Source organism: Lithobates pipiens, unplaced genomic scaffold (genome assembly GCF_037356315.1).
Source record: "Lithobates pipiens isolate NorthernLeopardFrog02 unplaced genomic scaffold, aLitPip1_a1.2 Scaffold_22, whole genome shotgun sequence".
NCBI lineage: Eukaryota > Metazoa > Chordata > Amphibia > Anura > Ranidae > Lithobates > Lithobates pipiens.
The window spans coordinates 183,849,485-183,871,763 of record NW_027507784.1 but is presented as its reverse complement, the minus strand read 5'-3'; the positions used below and the strand labels follow the sequence as shown (position 1 = coordinate 183,871,763).

The 22,279-nt window shown below is 46.2% G+C and overlaps 1 protein-coding gene and 1 non-coding gene across 2 annotated transcripts in view; both read right to left on the bottom strand.

The window, feature by feature from the left end:
- TNRC18 (trinucleotide repeat containing 18) overlaps positions 1-22,279 on the bottom strand; it is a 392,145-nt gene that overhangs the window by 72,289 nt on the left and 297,577 nt on the right. Inside the window, 2 exon segments of the mRNA XM_077448715.1 lie at positions 6,682-6,823; positions 19,609-19,746. Of these exon segments, the coding sequence (XP_077304841.1) occupies positions 6,682-6,823; positions 19,609-19,746 (280 nt within the window).
- On the bottom strand, positions 3,168-3,239 carry TRNAN-GUU (transfer RNA asparagine (anticodon GUU)). The gene has a single exon. It is a non-coding gene; the product is annotated as a tRNA-Asn (tRNA).

Genomic DNA, 22,279 nt, shown 5'->3' with positions numbered 1-22,279 from the left:
AGAGCATGAATGGACACTTCCTTAGGATGTGTCGGCTTAGGACACAGAGATGGTAACACAATGTCTTCATTGATGTGGAACACCAAAAACACATTCGGCAGAAAAGGTTGCAAACGCAACACCACCTTATCCAGATAGGGCGACTTGCAGGGCAAGGCCGCCAGTTCCGAAACCCTCCTGTAATGGCCACTAGAAAGACCACTTTCTGGGAAGGAGTCAACAGAGGGATCTCTCTGATATTTTCAAATGGCGGTTTTTGCAGCGCCGATAACACCAGGTTCAGATCCCACGGGGGTAACGGTGGACGCACCGGAGGAACTACATGCCACACCCCTTGAAAAAAGTGCTCACTAGAGAGAGACGCCAGGGGTCGCTGAAAAGAGACAGCCCAAGCTGATATTTGTCCTTTAATGGTGCTCAAAGCCAATTTCTGGTCCACTCCTTGCTGTAGAAACAGCAGGATCTTGTAAATAGAAAAGGAGCGCGGACGCCATCCTTTCTCCTCACACATGGAGATGTAGGCCGTCCAGGTACGATGATATATCTTCCGAGAAGAAGATTTCCATGCTCTCAGCATAGTTGGGATCACCAAGTCCGAAAGACCACAGTTGCTCAACACCTGGCTCTCAATAGCCATACCATTAACCTCCCTAGCGGTAATCCCGAGTCTGGCTCGGGTTGGGATTTTACTAGCAGGAGTGGTAACCCCGAGCCAGACTCGGGATCGCACCGCTGGATGCAGGGGAGGACACAGGGAGAGTTACTTACCTTGTCCCCTGGATCCAGCGATGTCCTCCGCACTGTGTGATCGAGCCGTCCTCCGCTCGATTAACAGTGCCGAATGCCGCCGAGCTCCGTTCCCTGCGACGTTACGGCGCACGGGAGCGGAGAACGGCGGCAAAATTCAAAAAAGTAAAAACACACAAAACACTGTAATCTTACAGATTACAGTGCTGTATTAAAAAAATACACACCCCCTTTGTCCCTAGTGGTCTGTGCAATGCCCTGCATGCACTTTTATATTATCAATACTGTTTTTTTCTGCCTGGAATTTGGAGATTGTCCATAGCAACCAGAAAGTGTCCCTTTTTCAGTGTTTTAGGATTTGATTACATTATTGAATAATTTTTATTATTCTTTATTATATTATAAACTTTATCATACCCGGGATGTCTGCTAGACTCTGGTTTGAAGAGATTTAAGAGCGTTATTCCTAAAAATTACAAGACTACAAAATAAAACGCCAGATTTCCATGCAAAATAATTGTACCGCTTTCAGCACCTAATTCCAGACTGAATCATACCGCCAGGGAGGTTAAAGCCAGTGATGGTAAAGCAGTATGGGGAATGGGACCTTGAGACAGAAGGTCCTCTCGCAACGGCAGTCGCCAGGGAGCGTCTGCCACTAGGCGCACTAGGTCTGTGTACCAAGGACGTGAGGCCAATCTGGGGCAATCAGTATTACTGGGATCCCCTCGGCTTCCACTCTGCGAAGCAGACGTGCGACCAGTTTTAGTGGAGGAAAGGCCTGCCCAAGGATCCCTTGACCTGGACACGAATCTCGGCACCTTCTGATTGAGACTGGAGGCCAGAAGATCCACATCTGGTGTGCCCCACCACAGGCACAGTAGCCTGAACACCTCCGGATGCAACGCCCATTCTCCTGGGTCCAGCATCTGGCGACTTAGATAGTCCGCCTGCCAGTTTTCCACTCCCGGGATGTAAATGGCCGACAGGACCGGCACATTTCGCTCTGCCCACCGAAGTATGTGAGTGACCTCCCGTGCGGCGGCCGAGCTTCTTGTTCCTCCTTGGCGATTGACATATGCCACAGCCGTGGCGTTGTCTGACTGGATCCTGATCGGATGCCCTCGTAGACTCCTTGACCATGTGGAGAGGCATAGCCTGATTGCTTTCAGATCGAGCAGATTGATCGGCAACTTGGATTCCTCCGTCGAACCTGCAGCTTGTCTGAAGGGAGAAACACTCTCGCTTCCATGGAGTCCAGCAGTAAGCCTAGGTACTCCAAATGCTAAGTCGGTACAATCAACGACTTCTTTAGGTTCAACAGCCACCCAAATTCCTGCAGGGTCTGCATGGTGATCAGGAGGAGATCGTCTAGGTAACCCACAATCGCGATCCCGCATCGTCACAGCAATGCCAAAACAGGAGCCAATACCTTGGTAAAGACTCAGGGGGCTGATGCCAAACCAAAGGGAAGAGCCACAAACTGGTAGTGGGCTTCCCCAACTGCGAATCGCAGAAACCTCTGATGCCGAAGGCATATGGGTATGTGCAGGAATGCATCTTGGATGTCCAAAGACGCAAGGGAGTCCCCTTGATGAAGTGCAGCGACTACTGACCGAACTGATTCTATTCTGAACCCCTGTACTTTTACAAAGTAATCGAGGGCTTTTAGGTCCAAGATTGGACGTATCCCTTCCTTCTTGAAGACTACAGACAGTTTGAGTAGAATCCCTGGAAACGTTCCGATTCCGGAACAGGTACTATCACCCCACGATTTAACAGCTCTCTTACCGCCCCCAAGAGGGCCTCCCGGTGAGCCAGGAGTACGGGTATGCTGGAGGAGAAGAATCTGTATTGCGGCCAAGAGAGGAACTCCATCTTGTAGCCGGAGGAAATCAGATCGCAGACCCATTGGTCGGACAGCCGAGAGGTCCACCGGGCTGCAAACTCCCGAAGGCAACCCCCCCACCCGATTTGAGGTAGCACTTTTGCTTGCAGGCTTGTTAGGCTTGCGGTTCCAGGTACGCTTTTGTCCTTTGGAAGTCACCCTATCGGTCTAGGGACGTTTGCGGGAAGCTCCGGGTGTACGAAAGCAGTTTGTGAGCGGAAAATGAGGGCCCTTGTCTATGGCGTGGCTCCTTAGCCTTCCTGGTCTGTGGAAGTAGTGTACTCTTAACACCTGTGGCATTTTTAATAATGTCACCCAAACAGGCTCCAAAGAGCCGGTCGCCATGGAAAGGTAGATCCGTCAGGGCTTTCCTGGATGCCTGGTCAGCCGAGCAGCATTTTAACTAAATCAGGTGCCTCAGCATCACTGCTGAAGCCCTGGATAACAGAGGGAGGGTATCCAGGGCCGTGTCACAAACATACTTAAGGCCTGCACTAGTTGGTCTGCTAGTTCCATGCAGACAGGAGAATGGCTCCCCATCGGGGAATCGAACCCCGGTCTCCCGCGTAACAAGCAGGGATACTTACCACTATACTAACGAGGAATTAGCTGCTGTCCCTTGCCCATACCCAAGATGGCTGCTGACACTGAAAAACCATGAGGTACAGCGACTGAAAATGGCAGTGATCAGCGCTGAAGAGATCACAGACACAGCCTCACAGGCACCTCCAGGGAAATAAAAAAACACATCACAGGACACAGCCAGCCAGCGCAGCCCCCCCCCCCCACAGGTGAGAGCCGCCCCGGAGAGCCCCCGTACAGACAGACACACACCGCTCAGCAGCCTCATGCAGCATCCCCCATGGGGGGAGGGGAGATAGGGACAGGGAGGGATGAGAGGGAGGTGAGGGACCCCCGAATCGACCTCCCAGGGAATGCCCAGCTGCTCAGCCCCACCGAGGAAGGGGGAGCTGAAGAGCTGGGAGACATCCCATCGCAGACCCACTCTTTGATCAGTACAGGGTGGCGGCTGGCCTTGGCTCACTGTGACGCAGACATCAGTAGCCTGGTCATATGTGCCCCCCGGAGCATAAATGCTCACTGACCACCTCTGGAGCGGAGGTACTTCGTGGCCAGCCTAGCATGTAGCTGCGACCTGCACACGCTCGCTGGCCAGGCTGGGGAGATTATAAGGATAAGGGTATCCAGCCTGTCACCAAGACGGCTGTTGATAGCAGATCACAGGATCATTCATCTTGCGCAAAAAGCAAAGCTTCTGCAGAAAAATCCACGGACTGATGGGCTCGTCAGGGTTCCTAGGTCCTTCTCCTTCACTAGGCAAAATAAAACTGAGGCTGCAGTAGCATGCTGAGGGGTTGTTACCTAAGGGACCGCCCCTTGGGTGGAACTAGAAAGTTGTAGTTTTATTATCACATGTTAACACATGTAATGCCTAGTCCTGAAGGTGGCATAACAACCCAATGGTCTAAAGAGAGAAGCTGTGTCAGTCGGTGAATTTAAGAGAAATAGGATTTTTTGTACTCGTCATAAAATGTATTTCTCTGAGCTAATTGAAGGATACAGCAACCATCTGTAGATGTTGACCACTGTGTCTTACTGCCATCACCTTGTGTAGGTCGCTATGTATGAACCCAAAGAAACATCCTAGCGACAGCCCTGGCATGTGGCTAACTCACTGTTTGCTAACAGCCTCATTGAGTACCAAGCAGATCAAAAGTGGTAAAGGTATAAATGAAAGACCAAAGAGGGCCATCTGGGATTATGAAAAAAGAATCAGTCCTAAGAAGAGTCACCATAGCATCAGGAAACACCCTAGATCCCGTCAATCCCGTTGGGATCTACCCGCCGACAGCAAGCAGCTGATCCTTCCCTTCAGCCTCTGCCAGTCTCATCTTAACAGCAGAGCAGAGACTGGGAGGCAGCAAAGTACTGGGTGGGAGAGCTGCCACGCTTAACCTTTCAAGCTAACAAGCAAGTGACTGGCTGCAAGGACGCCGGGAGGTTAGTGGCACCAAAAATGTGTATTGTCAGCACAGTACTTTTAAAAGTGTATTTAAAAGCATTACTGTATACTTTATGTACAGTGAATGTTATATTATTATATATCATTATCAACATCACATAATTGATCTGATCTGTTTAACCCTTAGCTGCCAATGACACACGTATATCACGTTGTGATATTGAAAGGGTTTAAACAAGCCCATGGCTGCAAAAGCCCACCGTGATTAAATATAAGAGTTAGCAGGAAACATGGAATGAGTGTAGTATTGCGAAAGTATTCAGCCCCCTTGAACTTTTCAACCTTTTGCCACATTTCAGGCTTCAAACATAAAGATATAAAATTTTTATTTTTTGTGAAGAATCACTAACAAGTGGGACACAATTGTGAAGTGGAACGAAATCTATTGGATTTTTGAAAATTTTTAACTAATAAAAAAATGAAAAGTGGGGCGTGCAAAATTATTCGGCCCCCTTGCGTTAATACTTTGTAGAGCCACCTTTTGCTGCGATTACAGCTGCAAGTCGCTTGGGGTATGTCTCTATCAGTTTTGCACATCGAGAGACTGAAATTCTTGCCCATTCTTCCTTGCAAAACAGCTCATGCTCAGTGAGGTTGTATGGAGAGCGTTTGTGAACAGCAGTTTTCAGCTCTTTCCACAGATTCTCGATTGGATTCAGGTCTGGACTTTGACTTGGCCATTCTAACACCTGGATACGTTTATTTGTGAACCATTCCTTTGTAGACTTTGCTGTGTGTTTGGGATCATTGTCTTGTTGGAAGATAAATCTCCGTCCCAGTTTCAGGTCTTTTGCAGACTCCAGAAGGTTTTCATCCAGAATGGTCCTGTATTTGGCTGCATCCACCTTCCCCTCAATTTTAACCATCTTCCCTGTCCCTGCTGAAGAAAAGCAGGCCCAAACCATGATGCTGCCACCACCATGTTTGACAGTGGGGATGGTGTGTTGAGGGTGATGAACTGTGTTGCTTTTCCGCCAAACATATCGTTTTGCCTTGTGGGCAAAAAGTTCGATTTTGGTTTCATCTGACCAGAGCACCTTCTTCCACATGTTGGGTGTGTCTCCCAGGTGGCTTGTGGCAAACTTTAGACAAGACTTTTTATGGATATCTTTGAGAAATGGCTTTCTTCTTGCCAATCTTCCATAAAGGCCAGATTTGTGCAGTGTACGACTGATTGTTGTCCTATGGACAGACTCTCCCACCTCAGCTGTAGTTCTCTGCAGTTCATCCAGAGTGATCATGGGCCTCTTGGCTGCATCTCTGATCAGTCTTCTCCTTGTCTGAGCTGAAAGTTTAGAGCGACGGCCAGGTCTTGGTAGATTTGCAGTGGTCTGATACTCCTTCCATTTCAAAATGATCGCTTGCACAGTGCTCCTTGGGATGTTTAAAGCTTGGGAAATCTTTTTGTATCCAAATGCGGCTTTAAACTTCTCCACAACAGTATTACAGACCTGCCTGGTGTGTTCCTTGGTCTTCATGATGCTCTCTGCGCTTTCAACAGAACCCTGAGACTATCACAGAGCAGGTGCATTTATAAAGAGACTTGATTACACACAGGTGGATTCTATTTATCACCATCAGTCATTTAGGACAACATTGGATCATTCAGAGATCCTCGCTGAACTTCTGGAGTGAGTTTGCTGCACTGAAAGTAAAGGGGCTAAATAATTTTGCACGCACCACTTTTCAGTTTTTTATTTGCTAAAAAAGTTTAAAATATCCAATGGATTTCGTTCCACTTCACAATTGTGTCCCACTTGTTGGTGATTCTTCACAAAAAATTAAAATTTTATATCTTTATGTTTGAAGCCTGAAATGTGGCAAAAGGTAGAAAAGTTCAAGGGGGCCGAATATTTTCGCAAGGCACTGTATATGCTCCTAACTTCAACTTATTTATCTATCCTTCAATTCTCCCAAATGATCTTAAGTCCATAATATGCACAATATTTCCTTAATCAAAAGGTTAATGGATGCAACAGAATACAGGCTTTGTGTTTCTTACCAGGAGTAATTGGCCGTTCAGGATGTGAAGGCATAGGAAAATTTTCATTTTCCGAAAAACTACTGTCCTGACTTGGCTCAAAATCCTCCTCTGCTGCCATGCTCTCCATTAGTTTACTTACAGCGCCACATTTCCCATGATTCTAAAACAAACAAAAAAAAAACATCCAAATCAGTAATAAAGTATCTAAACTCAAGGAAAAACAAGTAATATAGTGCAGCTTACTAGTTCTTGGATGTGGTGGCTGCATTTGTTTTCTTTTTTTTTCAGTCTTTTTCCCTATTATATCTCTTAGACCATCTCACCAATAATCTTTTTTTATAGGGTTACAATATTACTTCAGATTTACCAAAACCATGTAGTGCAAGGGCCTGTCTGATTGCATACAAATTGAAACGCCTAAGTTTGACCTCATATTATATGGTTTTGGTAAATCTGAAGGAAAAAATCAGCAGAAAATCTGATAGTGTGTATGGGGCTTAAAGAACACCTAACCCTTTGCTGATCGCCATAAGACCCCTTTTATTCTGAAGCTCTGCTAAAACAGGCGCTAAAGCCCTGGTCATTTTTTTGATTCATTAGCTGCCCTTTTCCAGCGCTTATTTTAAGGTTGCGTTCCAACGTGACCTTAACAAACCCCGAAAAAGACCCACTTTGTGGCACTATCAAAGCGTTTTGAAAGTGCTGCCCATTCATTTCAATGGACAGGGACATTTTTGAAGCGCTATTTACAGCGCTCCAAACATGCTGCCTGCGGGACTTTTTCTACTGTCCTGCAAGTGCACCGCCCTAGTGTGAAAGCACCCATTCAACTGAATGGGAGGCAGTTTTCAGGTGCTATTTTTTGCGCTAAAGGGCCTGAAAACCTTCTCAGTGTGAAAGGGGTCTTACTTGCAGGAGGTATTCTATAGTTTAGAAATGAACTGGACAGGGCTGATTAGACTGCCTCTGATGACACTGCATAATGCACAGGAATTTGCAAGCTAACTTGATTTCTGGCACAATCAACAGGTATTTTTTTTAAGTTAAATGCATAACAAAACATGTTCAATTGTATATATAACAGACTAAAACAATGCAAATAAAAAGTTCAATGTGGGGTTTACAAACACTAACAACAGCTAAAGCAGTGTTTTGCAAACCTGTCCTCCAATCCCACCAAAACCCCCATTGGTGACACTTAAAGGCAAAAAAAAAAAAAAAAAAACTAAAATCTGAGCTGAGTTACTTGGATAAACCTGCAGCAGCTATCCAAATACATTTCTATTGCCCCATCACTATGATGGACAGCTACCCCGGCCAATATGCAAAAGAAGGAAAGGGGGGAAACGTTTTGCACTATAAGAGCTATAAGTGCAATGTTTATATATAAGCATATTTTGATGCAAGTGGCCCTTTGTATTATTTAAATTATTACTGCTTTTAAACAATATCTTTAGCACAATAAAAGTAATTTAGACTACATAGTCATACTGCATGGGTTATATGCATGTACCTTCAGGTGATTGGACACTGGATTAGACACCCCTGGGTTGCCGCCCCTATAAGCCCACTCTGCAAATCCTACGTTTTGTAACAAGTAATGCAGAGTAAACCAAGGAAAATAAGGGAGGGTGGCCTGTGTCCTGTGCTTTACTCCAAGATATGGAGATATAATGTCCTCAGGTGGAACGCTGAAACCACCTTTGGAAGAAAGGATGGTCTTGGACATAAAACAACCTTGAATTGAATGAATGAGGAAAATCTCTTTATAGAAATGGGCTGCCAGTTCAGAAACATCTGACAGATGTGCTAGCTACCAAAAAAATGCTAATTTGCTGGCAAGAAACTGCAGGGAATATCCCTGATGGATTCAAAGAGTGGCTTCTGCAAGGCAGAGAGAAACAAATCAAGGTTCCAGGGAAGCACAAAGTGCTGCAAGGGGGACCTGATGTGAGAAACCCCTTGAATAAGGTGTTTACAAGGGCGTTAGAAGCCAGAGGCCTTTCAAAGAAGATGAATTAGGTTGACACCTGTCCTTTAACCACTTGTCCACCAGCGGCGTACCCGCACATTGCTAGACTTTAAGTGGTTATCCTGGGATGATGCCTGCAGCTGCAAAGGCATCTTTTTTTAGAACCGAAGGTTAGCTCTTTTATAAAAGCAATCCTAGTGGCTAACTAGATACTGGATTGCTTTTATAAGCAGTGGCAGGGGATGTCTCACCTACTGCCGCCTTCCGTGGCTTTACCCGAATCACCTGTCCCACCGGGAGTCCTGATCGACCAGCCGGTGCTTCCGCCGGGTGATTATAGGAGGTCAGCAAAGACCCGATCAGCTTTGTTGGGCTCTATGAAATAGTAACTCAGAAGCGATGACAGCTTCCTTGTGACAGCAATAAAAGTCCCCCCATGCGCAAAGGTGAACTCAAGTGACGGTCGGTCCCACAAGCACGCAAACAGCATTCGTCCAACGCGTGAGGTATCACAACAAACGGCAGATCATGGGCAGTAATAGCAGAACTCCTGTGTAAATCTAAAGTGGTAACCTATAAAGGCTTTCAAAGTGGCGCCTATGAATGGTAAATTGTATGTTTGTTGCCATCGTACAGGTGTGTGCAATTTGCTTATGGATCTATTTACTTAGTGTAACATTATCTTTTATGTTGTACCAAAAATTGCATTATACATTGTGTTTTTTTGCTTAAAATGTTTTTATTATATATATCCACTTTGCGCCCGCGCTATAGGCAAAAGACGGCTACAGCGCAGACACTAACTGCCGGGAGGGCGTCTCTGAACGTCCTCCTGCTTACTTCCGCAATGCGCACATCGGGGAAGTTCTGTGCTGGCCGTGTCCCTTGGACACAGCCAGTCACAGATCGCTGTAAATGGCCAATCACAGCTGCTGCTTACAGTGCGATCGGCGTGTCCAATAAGAGATTATCTCATATGTAAACATATGCCATCTATCCCCACTGCCACCTGTCAGTGCCATCTGCCCCCAGTGCCACCTGTCGTCAGTGCCACCTGTCAGTGTCATCTGTCCCCAGTGCCACCTATAAGTGCCATCTGTCAGTGCCATGTATAAGTGCCATCTGTCATCAGTTCCATATCAGTGTCATGTGTCATCAGTGCCACATATTAGTGCATCTGTCATCAGTGCCAAGTATCAGTGCCATCTGTCCTGAGTGCCACGTGTCAACTGTCATCAGTGTCACGTGTCATCAATGCCACGTATTAGTGCCATTTGTCATCAGTGCCACGTATTATCAGTGCCACATATTAGTGCCATCTGTCATCAGTGCCACGTATTAGTGCCATCTGTCATCAGTGCCACGTATTAGTGCCATCTGTCATCAGTGCCACGTATTAGTGCCATCTGTCTTCAGTGCCACGTATTAGTGCCATCTGTCATCAGTGCCACATCAGTGTCACATGTCATCAGTGCCACATCAGTGTCACGTCATCAGTGCCACAGCATCAGTGCCACATCAGTGTCACGTCATCAGTGCCACATCATCAGTGCCACATCATCAGTGCCACATCAGTGTCACATCATCAGTGCCACATCAGTGTCACATGTCATCAGTGCCACATCAGTGTCACATGTCATCAGTGCCACATCAGTGCCACATCAGTGTCACATGTCATCAGTGCCACGTATCAGTGCCATCTGTCATCAGTGCCACGTATCAGTGCCATCTGTCATCAGTGTCACATGTCATTGTCCTGGTGCTCCAGGGCCTTCAAAAGTGTAATAGGTAGTCAACAAATTTGATGTATAATTTATGCTCCTAGAACACCTGATGGCGCTCCCTGCATTTTGGGCCTCTCTAAGTGGCCAGGCTGTGGAAAGTCCCACACATGTGGTATCGTAATACTCAGGAGTATCAGAATATATTTTGGGGCATTATTTGTGGTATACACATGCCAAGTGAGAGGAATAACCTATTACACTGACAATTTTGTGGGGAAAAAAAACAAAAAACTTAATTTTTCAAAGAATTGTGGGGAAAAATTACATCAAAAGGCTCAGCATGCCTCTTACTAAATACATTGGAATGTCTACTTTCAAAAAAGGGGTCATTTGGGGGGTATTTTTAATTTACTGGCTTGTTCGGGTCTCAAGAAATGAGATAGGCCACCAGTACATCAGGTGTGATCAATTTTGTACGATTTGCACCACAGCTTGTAGACTCTCTAACTTTCACAAAGACCAAATAATATCCACAAATTTGGGTTATTTTTTTACCAAAGATATGTAGCAGTATAAATTGTGGCCAAAATTTATGAAGAAAAATTTATAATTTGCTAAATTTTCTCACAGAAACAAAGAAAAATATTTTTTTTTTATAGCGCAAAAAATAAAAACCCAGAGGTGATCAAATACCACCAAAAGAAAGCTCTATTTGTGGGGAAAAAAAGGACAAAAAAATCATTTGGGTACAGTATTACATGGCTGAAAATTGGTCTGGGCAGGAGGGGGGTTTAAGTGCCCAGCAGGCAAGTGGGTGTGTGTGTGTTCTAACTACTTTTCTAGCAAATAATACAGATTTTACATGTAAACAAAAGTGTGTAAAAAAAAGGCCTGAAGGTCAAGTGGTTAAAGGGTGCTCAAAGCTAAGTTCATGGAGTAATCTGTGAGACTGAATTAGCTGCATTCACAACAGACAAAATATGATTTCCAGGTAAGATACTCTTTAAGCAAGGTAGGAAATACAAACTCAGAAATCCTTACATCCTTTAAAACCTGGATTTCACAAGGCACGCTATTAAAGCCATAGACTGAGAAGGATGAAATAGAGAACTCTGAGATAGCAGATCTGGATAGTTGTGAATGGGCCAGGGGGTTGTCTGCTGGAAGTCTGAGTATGTGTACATCTGTGTGCTGGGACCAGAAAATTATCAGGGTACCTGAGGCCAGGGCTGAAGGATCCCTGGCTCTAGCAACAAACAGAGGTAGATTGTTGTTGAATCTGGAGGCTAGCATGTCCACATCTGGAATCCTCCCTTCTTTGGCATAACTGATTGAACACACCTGAATGAAGATATCATTCTCCTTGGTCCAAGTAGTAAGGCCGGCCAATTGTCTATTCCTGGGATGTGGACCACAGAATAACTGGACAGTGAGCTTTTGTCCACGAGAAAATAGAATTTGCTTCTTTCAAGGCAGCCAGCCTCCTTGTGCTCCCTTGATGGTTGATACAGTGCCTTGAAAAAGTATTCCTGCCCTTTGAAATTTTCCACATTTTTTCATGTTACAGCCAAAAACTTAACTGTATTTTATTGGGATTTTATATGATAGAGCAACACAAAGTGGCACATAATTGTGAAGCGGAAGGAAAATGATAAATGGTTTTCCAATTTAAAAAAATAAAATAAAATTGGAAAACCATTTATAATTTTCCCGGTATACTGTTTCAACGCTCAGGTAAGATGTGACCATTTCTATAATTTGGTCAATATCTATATAGGAGGGGACTGCTTCTGTTTACCAAGGCAGAGGTCTACTGAGTCTAAACCCAGGTTCACACTGATATGGGTTAGAAATCGTGCAAGTTCAGCTGAACTCGCACCATTTCAAACCGGCAATGCAGTCCGAGTTCGGGGGCCGATTTGCAGACATCTGTGAGGGTTCATGCACAGATCTGTTCAAATTGCCCCCGAAGTTGCCAAAAGTGAGTAGTGGTACAATTCACATGGGGTGGGGGGCAAGATCTGGGCACCCCCTTGTTAAAGGTGGCTTCCAGATTCTGAAAACCCCCCGGCCCACAGATCCCCACAACCACAGGGCTGTGGGGAAGAGGCCCTTGTCCCCATCAACATGGAGACGAGGTGTTTTTGGGGTGGGGGCATGTGGCTTGCTATGGTTTAGGGAAGGGGGGGCACCTTCTTATCCCCTTCCCTTTCCTGACCTGCCGAGCTGCATGCTCAGGTATGGATTTGGGGGGGGGGGGGCGGCACGCCATTTTGTATTTTTGCTATAAGGTTATTTTCCAAATCAACGGCTCTTTTCACAATTTTTTTTTTGCTGGTAATTTTTTTTTCTTTTACATTCAGCGGTCAGCTGATGAATCATTGGTTGTTAAGGACGCAGCGGCCGACTTCCTGGCACAGTCCTTAACAACCAGGTATATACAGCGTTTTTAAAGGGGAGACAAAAAAAACACATAAAAAAACACAACACTTGCATTTCTGGTGCGACTCCGTTGAAGTCTATTACACGGAAAACGCAATCTGCTGCAGGAAAAAGTACCTGACCCTTTCCAAAAACAAACCAGTTGATAAACACATAAATGTGAACGTGTACAATGGGAAACCATGTTAAATGGACTGTAGTGCATTTCTGCAAAATGCAGAATGCACCAAAAAGCGCATAGGTGTGAACGTACCGGTAAAATGCAGTATTATAGGGGGGGGGGTGTCCAAGATGGCGATGTGAGCGGACTCTTCCTCCTGAGCTCCGCCGCCATCTTAGCAGCCATCCGAATCATCGGCAGCACATCCCCTGACTGACCTCAGGCAGCCCATAGCACAGCCAGTCTGGGGAACGAATTGGTAGACTACAGATCGCTCCACAATGGCAGTTTTCCCCTCCTTCTCCTCCCATTCTGGTCTCCCCACAAGGCACGCGGAGCCAGCGCACACGAGGCCTCCGGCGGTGCCACAGCTCTACCCTGACCTCCTGTGAAAGGACCCCCCCCAGATGCTGATGGCCTGGGAAACCACCCTGCAGGCCTCGTCTTGGCTCCCAGCTGCCGGTCATCTCTTCTCCCCCTGCTACGGCTCCCCCCGCGAGATGCACGGAGCCAGCATACACGAGTCCTTTGGTGGAGGCACGGTCCCTGCCTGACCACAGGCGAAGAGAGCCCCAGACGGCCGGGGAGCCACCTGCGGGGTTCGCTCTAGACCCCATCAGCTGCCAGCCACTTCTTCCCCCTCCTGCTCTGGCCCCCCCCCACGGGACACAGTGCACGGATCCTGGGGCACATGAGGCCTCCAACGCGCTCACAGAGAAACCTGAATGAGGAGCCGCCAGTCGGGTGCAACGGCCGGCAAGGGGAAAAAATATCAACCCCCCCCCCCCAATGGAAGCTGAGGAACCAAGACCCTTCCTGGTTAGCAGAGGTCACAGCAGCCATAGCCACGTCAATCCACACTCCCTGCAAAAATAGAGGCTGTACTAATGGATGTGGACCTTTTAAGACAGGACATGATTAAGCTCAGATCCAGGGTGGCAGAAACAGAGCAGAGGGTCAGCAACACACAGAGGATACAGTTGCAGAACACAGTACGGCCCTTTACACACTTCAAACTAAGGTTAAAGCCCTGGAGTATACAGCAGAAGATGCCGAGAACAGAAACAGAAGAAACAACCTACGCATAATCGGCCTGGCGGAGGGTGCAGAGGGCAATAACCCCACATTATGTGGAAGACATGCTACGCAACCTTCTACCTGACGTTCGCCTATCTCCTCACGATGCGGTGGAAAGGGCGCACAGGATCCCACCCAAACCTGGTCCCCCAGGTGACGCCCCCCCCCCCCCGAACATTCATTGGAGTGTATTTGCCCCCTCCAGCATCAATGTCTCTTCTACATCAGATCACTTCAAAAATAGCAGAATTTCCCAATGACAACATGGCCATGTTGGGAAACTTCAATATGGTTCCCGACCTAGCCATGGATAGGATGTTCTCAAGTGGGCATTCCTAAACAGAACTAATGGAATGGGCAGAGCTGTATGGACTGACAGATGTGTGGCGCTGGAGGAATCTTCACTCCAGGGCATACACTTGTCACTCAGCATCTCACAGATCCTTCTCTAGGATCAATCTAGCATATCTGGGTGGTTTGGCCTTATCCAAGGTAACAGACATTAAGCTACTTCCCAGGGGCATATCTGACCATGGGCCGCTTCTCTTGACGATGGAGCTCTCCTACGTCCCCAGAAAATACTTTGTGGAGACTATCTAGGTTCTGGGTGTCGGATGAGGTGGTGGATAGTCACTTCAAGGGGGCACTGCAGGAATACTGGGAAGTCAACCCCGGCTCGGCCAGCGCATTGAAGGTGTGGGACACTTTCAAAGCATACACTAGGGGAAGGTAACAGATTATTATAGCCAGGGTTTGTAGGGAGAGAAGAGCTGACTTGACTAGTGAAGAAAGGAAGGCTGACCTGCAAGAAGCACAAATTGTCAGATCCAAGGACCCTAGAGACTATGACGTACTGCAGTCTCTGACTGGAGAGGCTGTTCAAATTCGCACCTCTCACTCAGAAACGCCTACTTGCCCAAACGCAACGCATATTTGAACAGGGGGAAAGATCCGGGAAGCTGCTGGCCTGGTTGTCAAGGGAACAATCAAGGGGGATGTGCGTGCCTTGCATACAAGGACCTGGTGGGGACCTACTGTATGCCCCTGATGAGATGAATGAATGTTTTGGCTCCTTCTATAGAAGCCTTTACAGCTCTAAGGTTACATACACCAATGACAAATTGACTTCCTACCTAGACCCCATTAACATCCCGGTCCTGACCGCAAAATATTGCGAGACGCTTGATGCCCTCATAACCACAGATGAAATCTTAAAAGCTCTTAAAAGTCCCTGGGCCCTGACGGCATACCAGTTGAGTTTTATAAACAATATGCAGAAGAGTTGATGGGCAAACTACATGCTATGTTAACCGAGGCACAGAGGTTGAAGGAGCTCCCAGACTCCCCGAGTGAAGCAGTTGTGGTTGTGATCCACAAACCAGGCAAAGACCAGTCCCTATGCTCCTCCTACCATCCTATCTTAATAACTGTTGATGCAAAACTCCTAGCTAAAGTGTTACCCATGAGACTTAACACGGTCATAACTGCCTTAGTGCATCTGGACCAAACAGGGTTCATGCCAGGGAGGGGAACAGACATCAACATTAGAAGGCTTTTCACACACATGGATAGGGCATAGCCGGAGTCAGCGGGAGTGGTGGCTTCACTTGATGCCGAAAAAGCCTTTGACTCAGTGGAATGGGAGTTCCTGTGGTGAGTCCTCTTGAAGTTAAGATTTGGACTTAAGTTCTTGACATGGTTGAGGATGCTCTGTGCCAGCCCAAGAGCAAGGGTCCACATGAATGGCACACTCCGAAACTTTTCCCTTAGGCAGGGGACATCATCAGGGCTGCCCGCTATCGCCGGGACTATTCGCCCTGCCGGTAGAGCCCCTTGCCATTGCTCTGGGGGGCTGAAGCAGGGGTGAAGGGTATAGTAGTCAGAGCAATAGAAGAAAAGGTGTCCCTATATGCTGACGACACCCTTCTTTATCTTGCGGATACCTTACAAACGCTTCGGAGGACACTAGATCTATTTTAAGACTTTGGCCGAGTCTCTGGCATCCGCATAAACTGGGGCAAGTCTGTCTCATTTCCATTGCACCCCTCGCTTCCAAGGGCGGATACTGGAACCCCACTCCAAATGGGTGGGTGAATTTACCTATCTAGGCATTAAGATTAGCAACACCACCCACAAATTTATAGAGAAAAATGTGCAACCTCTCCTCTCCCTTCTTGCAGTCAAGTGCAAAGCTTGACGCACCCTGCCGCTCACTCCGGTGGGCAGAGTTAACTTGCTTAAAATGGTGTTCCTCCCTAAATTTCTATATTTTTTCATAACACCCCTTCCCACATACCTAGATCATTCTTTAGACGCCTAGGAGTGCTAACTTCATTCATCTGGGCCAGGAGGCAATGCAGATACTTTATCTTCTCTTGTCAGGAGGAGGTCTGGCTCTCACAAACTTTTTGTTGAACTACTGGGCAGCCGTCTTGGTCATGGTACGCCGGTGGTTCTCCCAGCCCAGGCCAAATTCGGTGGTGACACTTGAGGAGGCCATCTTGGGAGCGTACGTGGCCTTGACCAATCTAGTGTATAGGGGACCCAAAGCCCCCCATCCCCTGATGACCCTCATGAAGACAACTATTAGAGCATGGCGGGAGGCCAGAGTTATGTATGCTAAACCAAACTGCATTCTCCACACACCCTGCTGTGGGGTAACCCTACCTTCCCCCGCTTTTGCGATATACCAGACCCCTCCCAATGGGCTGGGGGATCACCAACCTAAAAAAACATATAGTAAATGGCAAGATCATGCTTTTCCATGAAATGAAACGAAACAACAGTACTCCCTACCCAAATACTTTGAGTTTAAATACTGGCAACTGAGACACGAAACGAAGGCTCAATTCCCAGACAAGTTAACTATCGAACCAGACTCAATTGAACGCCTGTTGACTGAGCGCGATGGGAAAACCCCTTTCCACTCTGTACTTATACCTGACGGTAGCCCACAACATTAAACCCACCCGTTCAATGGACAAATAGGAGGACACCCCAGCTGTGGGGGAGGACAAATGGGAAGACTGCATTTCCACCTACATCCCATCTATGATAGCAGCCAAAGGCTCAAAATGTATACATAGGGCTTACTTCACCCCGCACAGAATGGCCAGGATATACCCACATCTAGATCCAAATTGTCCCAGATGAAGGACCAAGGAAGGGACATTCTGGCATATGGTATGGGCTTGCCCAAAGCTCAGAACATACTGGGAGGGGGTAGCGGAGATGCTTAATGATATGGGGGGGGGGACTAGGGTGCCACTAGACCCCTTGGTACTGCTGCTGAGCTACTTGGGTGAGGTGGAGGGGGACAGATACACTAAGCTCAGCTCTGCATCACGTTCTCGCTGTTCTATGTTAGGAGGGAGATAATGATGCACTGGATGTCGGCCGAACCCCCCACCCTTAATTTTTGGAAAAAGGCAGTGGATTCAGTGTTACCCCTATACAAACTCACATAAGAGAGTAGGCAGTGCCCTGCAAAATTTTAAAAGGTTTAGCTGGCTTGGGTGGATGTGCGTGGGTGAGGGGGAGGACCAGGTGATGATTCCCCCCTGGTAGGCTGGGGGACACCCACCCCCCCCCCCCCTCCGCACTAGGTGCCACCCAATCTTACCAAATGAAGATTGAATTTAATTTAACAAACTTGGTATGTACTTGACGGTCTCCCAGAGGGAAAGTGATTGAATACCCTACTGAACTTGAGGATGGGCATTAGACGGGAATATGCTTAGAATTTACCAGTTGAGAAATGTTAGGAAGAAGGCATCATGGATTTGGAAGATGTTAAATTCTGAAAATGGATATCTCAGACTGACACTAACTACGAAATACTTGAATGTCGACTGTTGAATATATTGTAATGCCGATTTGTTAATAAAAAACTTTTTCTGTTTTAAAAAAAAAAAAAAATACATTATTATACAGTTGAACCTGTCTTATGCTGCCGTGAGTCTAGCGGTAGACCTCTGCTAATACATTTTTAATTCAATCTTATTTTATTCAGAAAAAAGGATGAGAAAGAGAAGGTATACAACACAAGCAGGAACAAGATATACTAACATTATGCTTCGTATGTGCCTGAACAAAAACATGTCTATGGTACATATAAATGGATTGAAAGCATGTAAATAAAGCCTACCAGGAAACAGATAATGATATCAATCCATGTTTGGGGGAGAAGGGGAAAGGGAGAAGAGGAAGAGAAAAGAAAAAAAAAAAAATATATATATATATATATATATATAATATGTAAAAAAAAAAAAAAAAAAAAATTATATATATATACATATACATACATATATATATATATATATACATACATACATACACACACACACACACACACACATAGACACATACATACAGATAGAGTAAAATAAATACAGCGTATAAGCTAAAGAACCATTCGTCTTCAGCACTGCCAGGGGGGATCAAAGCTGACCCCTGCGCAGAACTCCAGACGGAATTATATAAAAACCTGTAGGATAGATATTACGTTGGGTTCTTACACCAGTTCAGGAACACTAGATAAGTCGGAGCCCGGATACAGTAGCTAGACGTATTCCTAGGGGTGTATGGAAATATATATAAAAAAAAGAGAAAGAATCAGGGACATATAAAAGGGGGCATAGAGATAGGGGACGAGAATCACTCCATCATGGACCCAGGGCGACGCCGTCCAGGCCATGTTCAGCCCAGGAGATAAACTCAGAGGAATATCGGAACATGGACCATGATGTCCAGGTGAGAGTAAACTGTTCATTTTTACCACATTCCTCTGCCAACAGACGTTCCAGGTCCCTTATGCGGTCCACCTCCGTAGCCCAGTCCCCAAGGGAAGGCATGATCGTCGATCTCCAGTGACGGGGGATCACTACCCTGGGCGCCGCCAGGAAGTGTCGTAAAATATCTTTTTTGATGGATTTGAATGTACCAAGGAGTATAGATAAGAGAGCCACCTCAGGTGAGGGGTGGATAGAGGTCGCCATCAGCTTACAGTAAAGTTTGAATATCTGTTGCCAATACTTTTGTACCGGAGGGCATTCCCACCATATGTGTAGCATGGTTCCCCGGGAGCTAAGACACCGCCAGCAGGTATCTGGTACTCCCGGGTTGAAATGGTGCTAATACATTTTTGATGCTCCTTCATGTGCTTGTCTTCTGTGTTACTTTGCTTGCCCGTCTCTGTTGCTTACCTCTCTTATCAGTAGTAAGGTTTGGCAACCTTACTGATCTGATAAGAGAAGTAAGCAAGTAAGCCACCTCTTTTTGAGAAAAATTACCAGCTTTTAGTGATCACTCCTGTTAACAACGTTGGTAACATGTTTCATTTTTATCAGTACGGTAGAAACCCTACTTATTAGTGTATTATTATAGCAAACTCTAAACATTTTAAGAGTTTCTAGTTTTCTTTAAAGAGGACTTATTCTATATACAGTATTTATTCTTATTCTGTAGTTGAGTTAAAAGTATATCTAGTTCAATCAAAATAAAAAAGAACGTTTAGGAAGAAATGTTTATATTGAACTATGGTCATCAGTGTATTCTCTTTACACTCTTACCTCTTCCTTTAAGCTTTTAGACTTCCCCTTCAGTCTGTTCTTTCGACTGCAGCTTACAGGAAGTAAACTGTCAGGCATGGAGCTACCCAAGTCCGAGGAAGACAGACTGGATGAGAGAGATTCCTTCACTCTTTTCTTCTAAAGAAACAAAGTTAGAAGTTAGCATTTCTTATACAAAAGTAAGCATAAAATATTTTTGCTGGGTTAGATTATTACAGTGTGACCTAGATCTATGAAAAGGGTCACACAGGACTCATTTAAGCTGAAATTTTAAGCCGAACGCAAGTTTATTTTATTTATTGTTTCGACAGAAGAAGCAATCTCCATTCTGATCCAGATCTCACTGAACTGCCTGAAAAAAATAGTCTCAACTCTGTCGCTATTTTCCCTTTTAGCCAAACAAGAGGCTGTGTGTCTTATGACATGACATTTCTCAAAGAATTAAAGAATCACATGGAAGTTACCATTAGGAGACACACTCATAAGAAAAGTGACAAGTAAGGTGGAATTTAGTAAGATGGAATGATTTAGCACTTTTGCCTAGCAGCAAAGGATTCGATGGTTCGAATCCCAACCACAACACTACCTGCCTGGAGTTTGCATGTTCTCCGTGCATGTGTGGGTTTCCTCTGGGTATTCCGGTTTCCTCCAACACTTCAAAAAGACATGCTGGTAGGTTAATTGCAACCTGTCTAAATTGGCCCAGTGTTGCCAACCACCCGTATTCTTACAAGCAGCTTGTAAAAACAAAGCACTTTTCTCCTGCTCATAAATGCCAGTAGCAGGAGAAAAGTACCAGTAAAAATGGCTGTGATTGGCTCGGGTCAGAACTGTGCATGTGCAGTTCCTGAAGGTCCCTGAGAAGATCCGATCCTGAGCTGACCCTGCATCTGGCCGGAGCAGGCGGGCGGTGCTCGGTCACTGGGGGGGTCTGACAAAGGCTGTGTGTGTGGACGGTGCGCCTGGTATTTGCTACCACAAGGAAAGCCCTGCCCACGATGAGGATATCATCATGGCGCACTTCCCCAGGAGCCGGGCGGATGGAGGAGCCTACAGTGGATAGTGCGGTGGGTTGGTGAGTAACTATGGAATGGGAGATGGACAGCGTGGACTTTGACCCCCCAGGGCCTGGTCGGACACACACCAGGCCCTGGCCAGCAGTGCAAGCACACCTGTGACCCTGGTAAATGCATAAGTTCGGTCACAGACAGTCCATGGCCATATCTTTTAACTATCTCCTGTGCTATGTCTATATCTTTTAACCATCTCCTGTGCCATGTCCGTATCCTCTAACCCTCTCCTGTGCCATGTCCGTATCCTCTAACCCTCTCCTGTGCCATGTCCGTATCCTCTAACCCTCTCCTGTGCCATGTCCGTATCCTCTAACCCTCTCCTGTGCCATGTCCGTATCCTCTAACCCTCTCCTGTGCCATGTCCGTATCCTCTAACCCTCTCCTGTGCCATGTCCGTATCCTCTAACCCTCTCCTGTACCATGTTCGTATCCTCTAACCAACTACTGTGCCATGTCTGTATCCTCCAACCATTTCCTGCGCCATGTTCGTATACTCTAACCATCCCCTGTGCAATGTCCATACCCTCCAACCATCTCCTGTGCTATGTCTATATCTTTTAACCCTCTCCTGAGCAATGTCTATAGCATCTAACCATTTCCTATGCCATGTCTGTATCCTCTGATCATCTCCTGTGCCATATCTGTATCCTCTGACCATCTCCTGTGCCATGTCTGTATCCTCTATCCATCTCCTGTGCCATGTCTGTATCCTCTAACCATCCCCTGTTTGTCATGTCTGCAGTTGCTGAGGGGGAGCTTGGAGAGGAGTCAAGAGTGGGAGCACCGCTAGATTGGGGATCACAAAAAGAGTCAGACATGTCTAGACTGTGGGGAAGAGACTATAGGCTAAAACCAGAGCCACCAACCTGGAGCCGTCTGAGCCCTGTGTGGTGAACCTGGGAGGAGGTCAGTGACAGCACCGCCAGGCCAGTCTGGGGGGGAGGGGGTCACTGATGTAAGGGGGGGGGGTTACAATAATGTAAGGGGGCACCGATATAAATATTCCGCCTTATATCAATACCCCCCTTAACTTAGTGTATTCACTCTGCGGAAGGTGGTCTCTGGTCACTAGAGTCCCCCCTATTAGAGTTCCTGATGCTCCCCTTTACATCAGAGTCTGCAGAATTTCCTCTTACAGTGCAAGGGAGAACTCTGTGGACCTAGATGTAAGTTGGAATGCAGAGCCCCCCCCCTTACATCATGATCTGTGACATTGTCCTTTACATCAGGGTCTGCAGAGTTCCCCCTTGCGCTGCAAGGGGAAATTCTGCAGACTCTGATGTAAGGGGGAACTCTGTGCTGGCTGGGTTATATTAACCTGACCTTCGTGTAAATAGAGAAATATGGCTTTTGTTTAACTTAAACACATTGCTAATATCACTAGCGTTATATTTATATAGACTAAATATTGATATATGCACAGTTTAGCACCGAAAATTATAATCCTAAGTACTTTTTTGCAGTGCCAATAAAAAAGGTGGTTCTGTCAGTACATATCAAGATTTTTTGCCATAAAAAAAAACCACATGTGTGCCCTTTGTAAATTTTAGCATCCTGCCAGTAAATTTCACTTGAGGGGGGTTGGCAACACTGCTCCA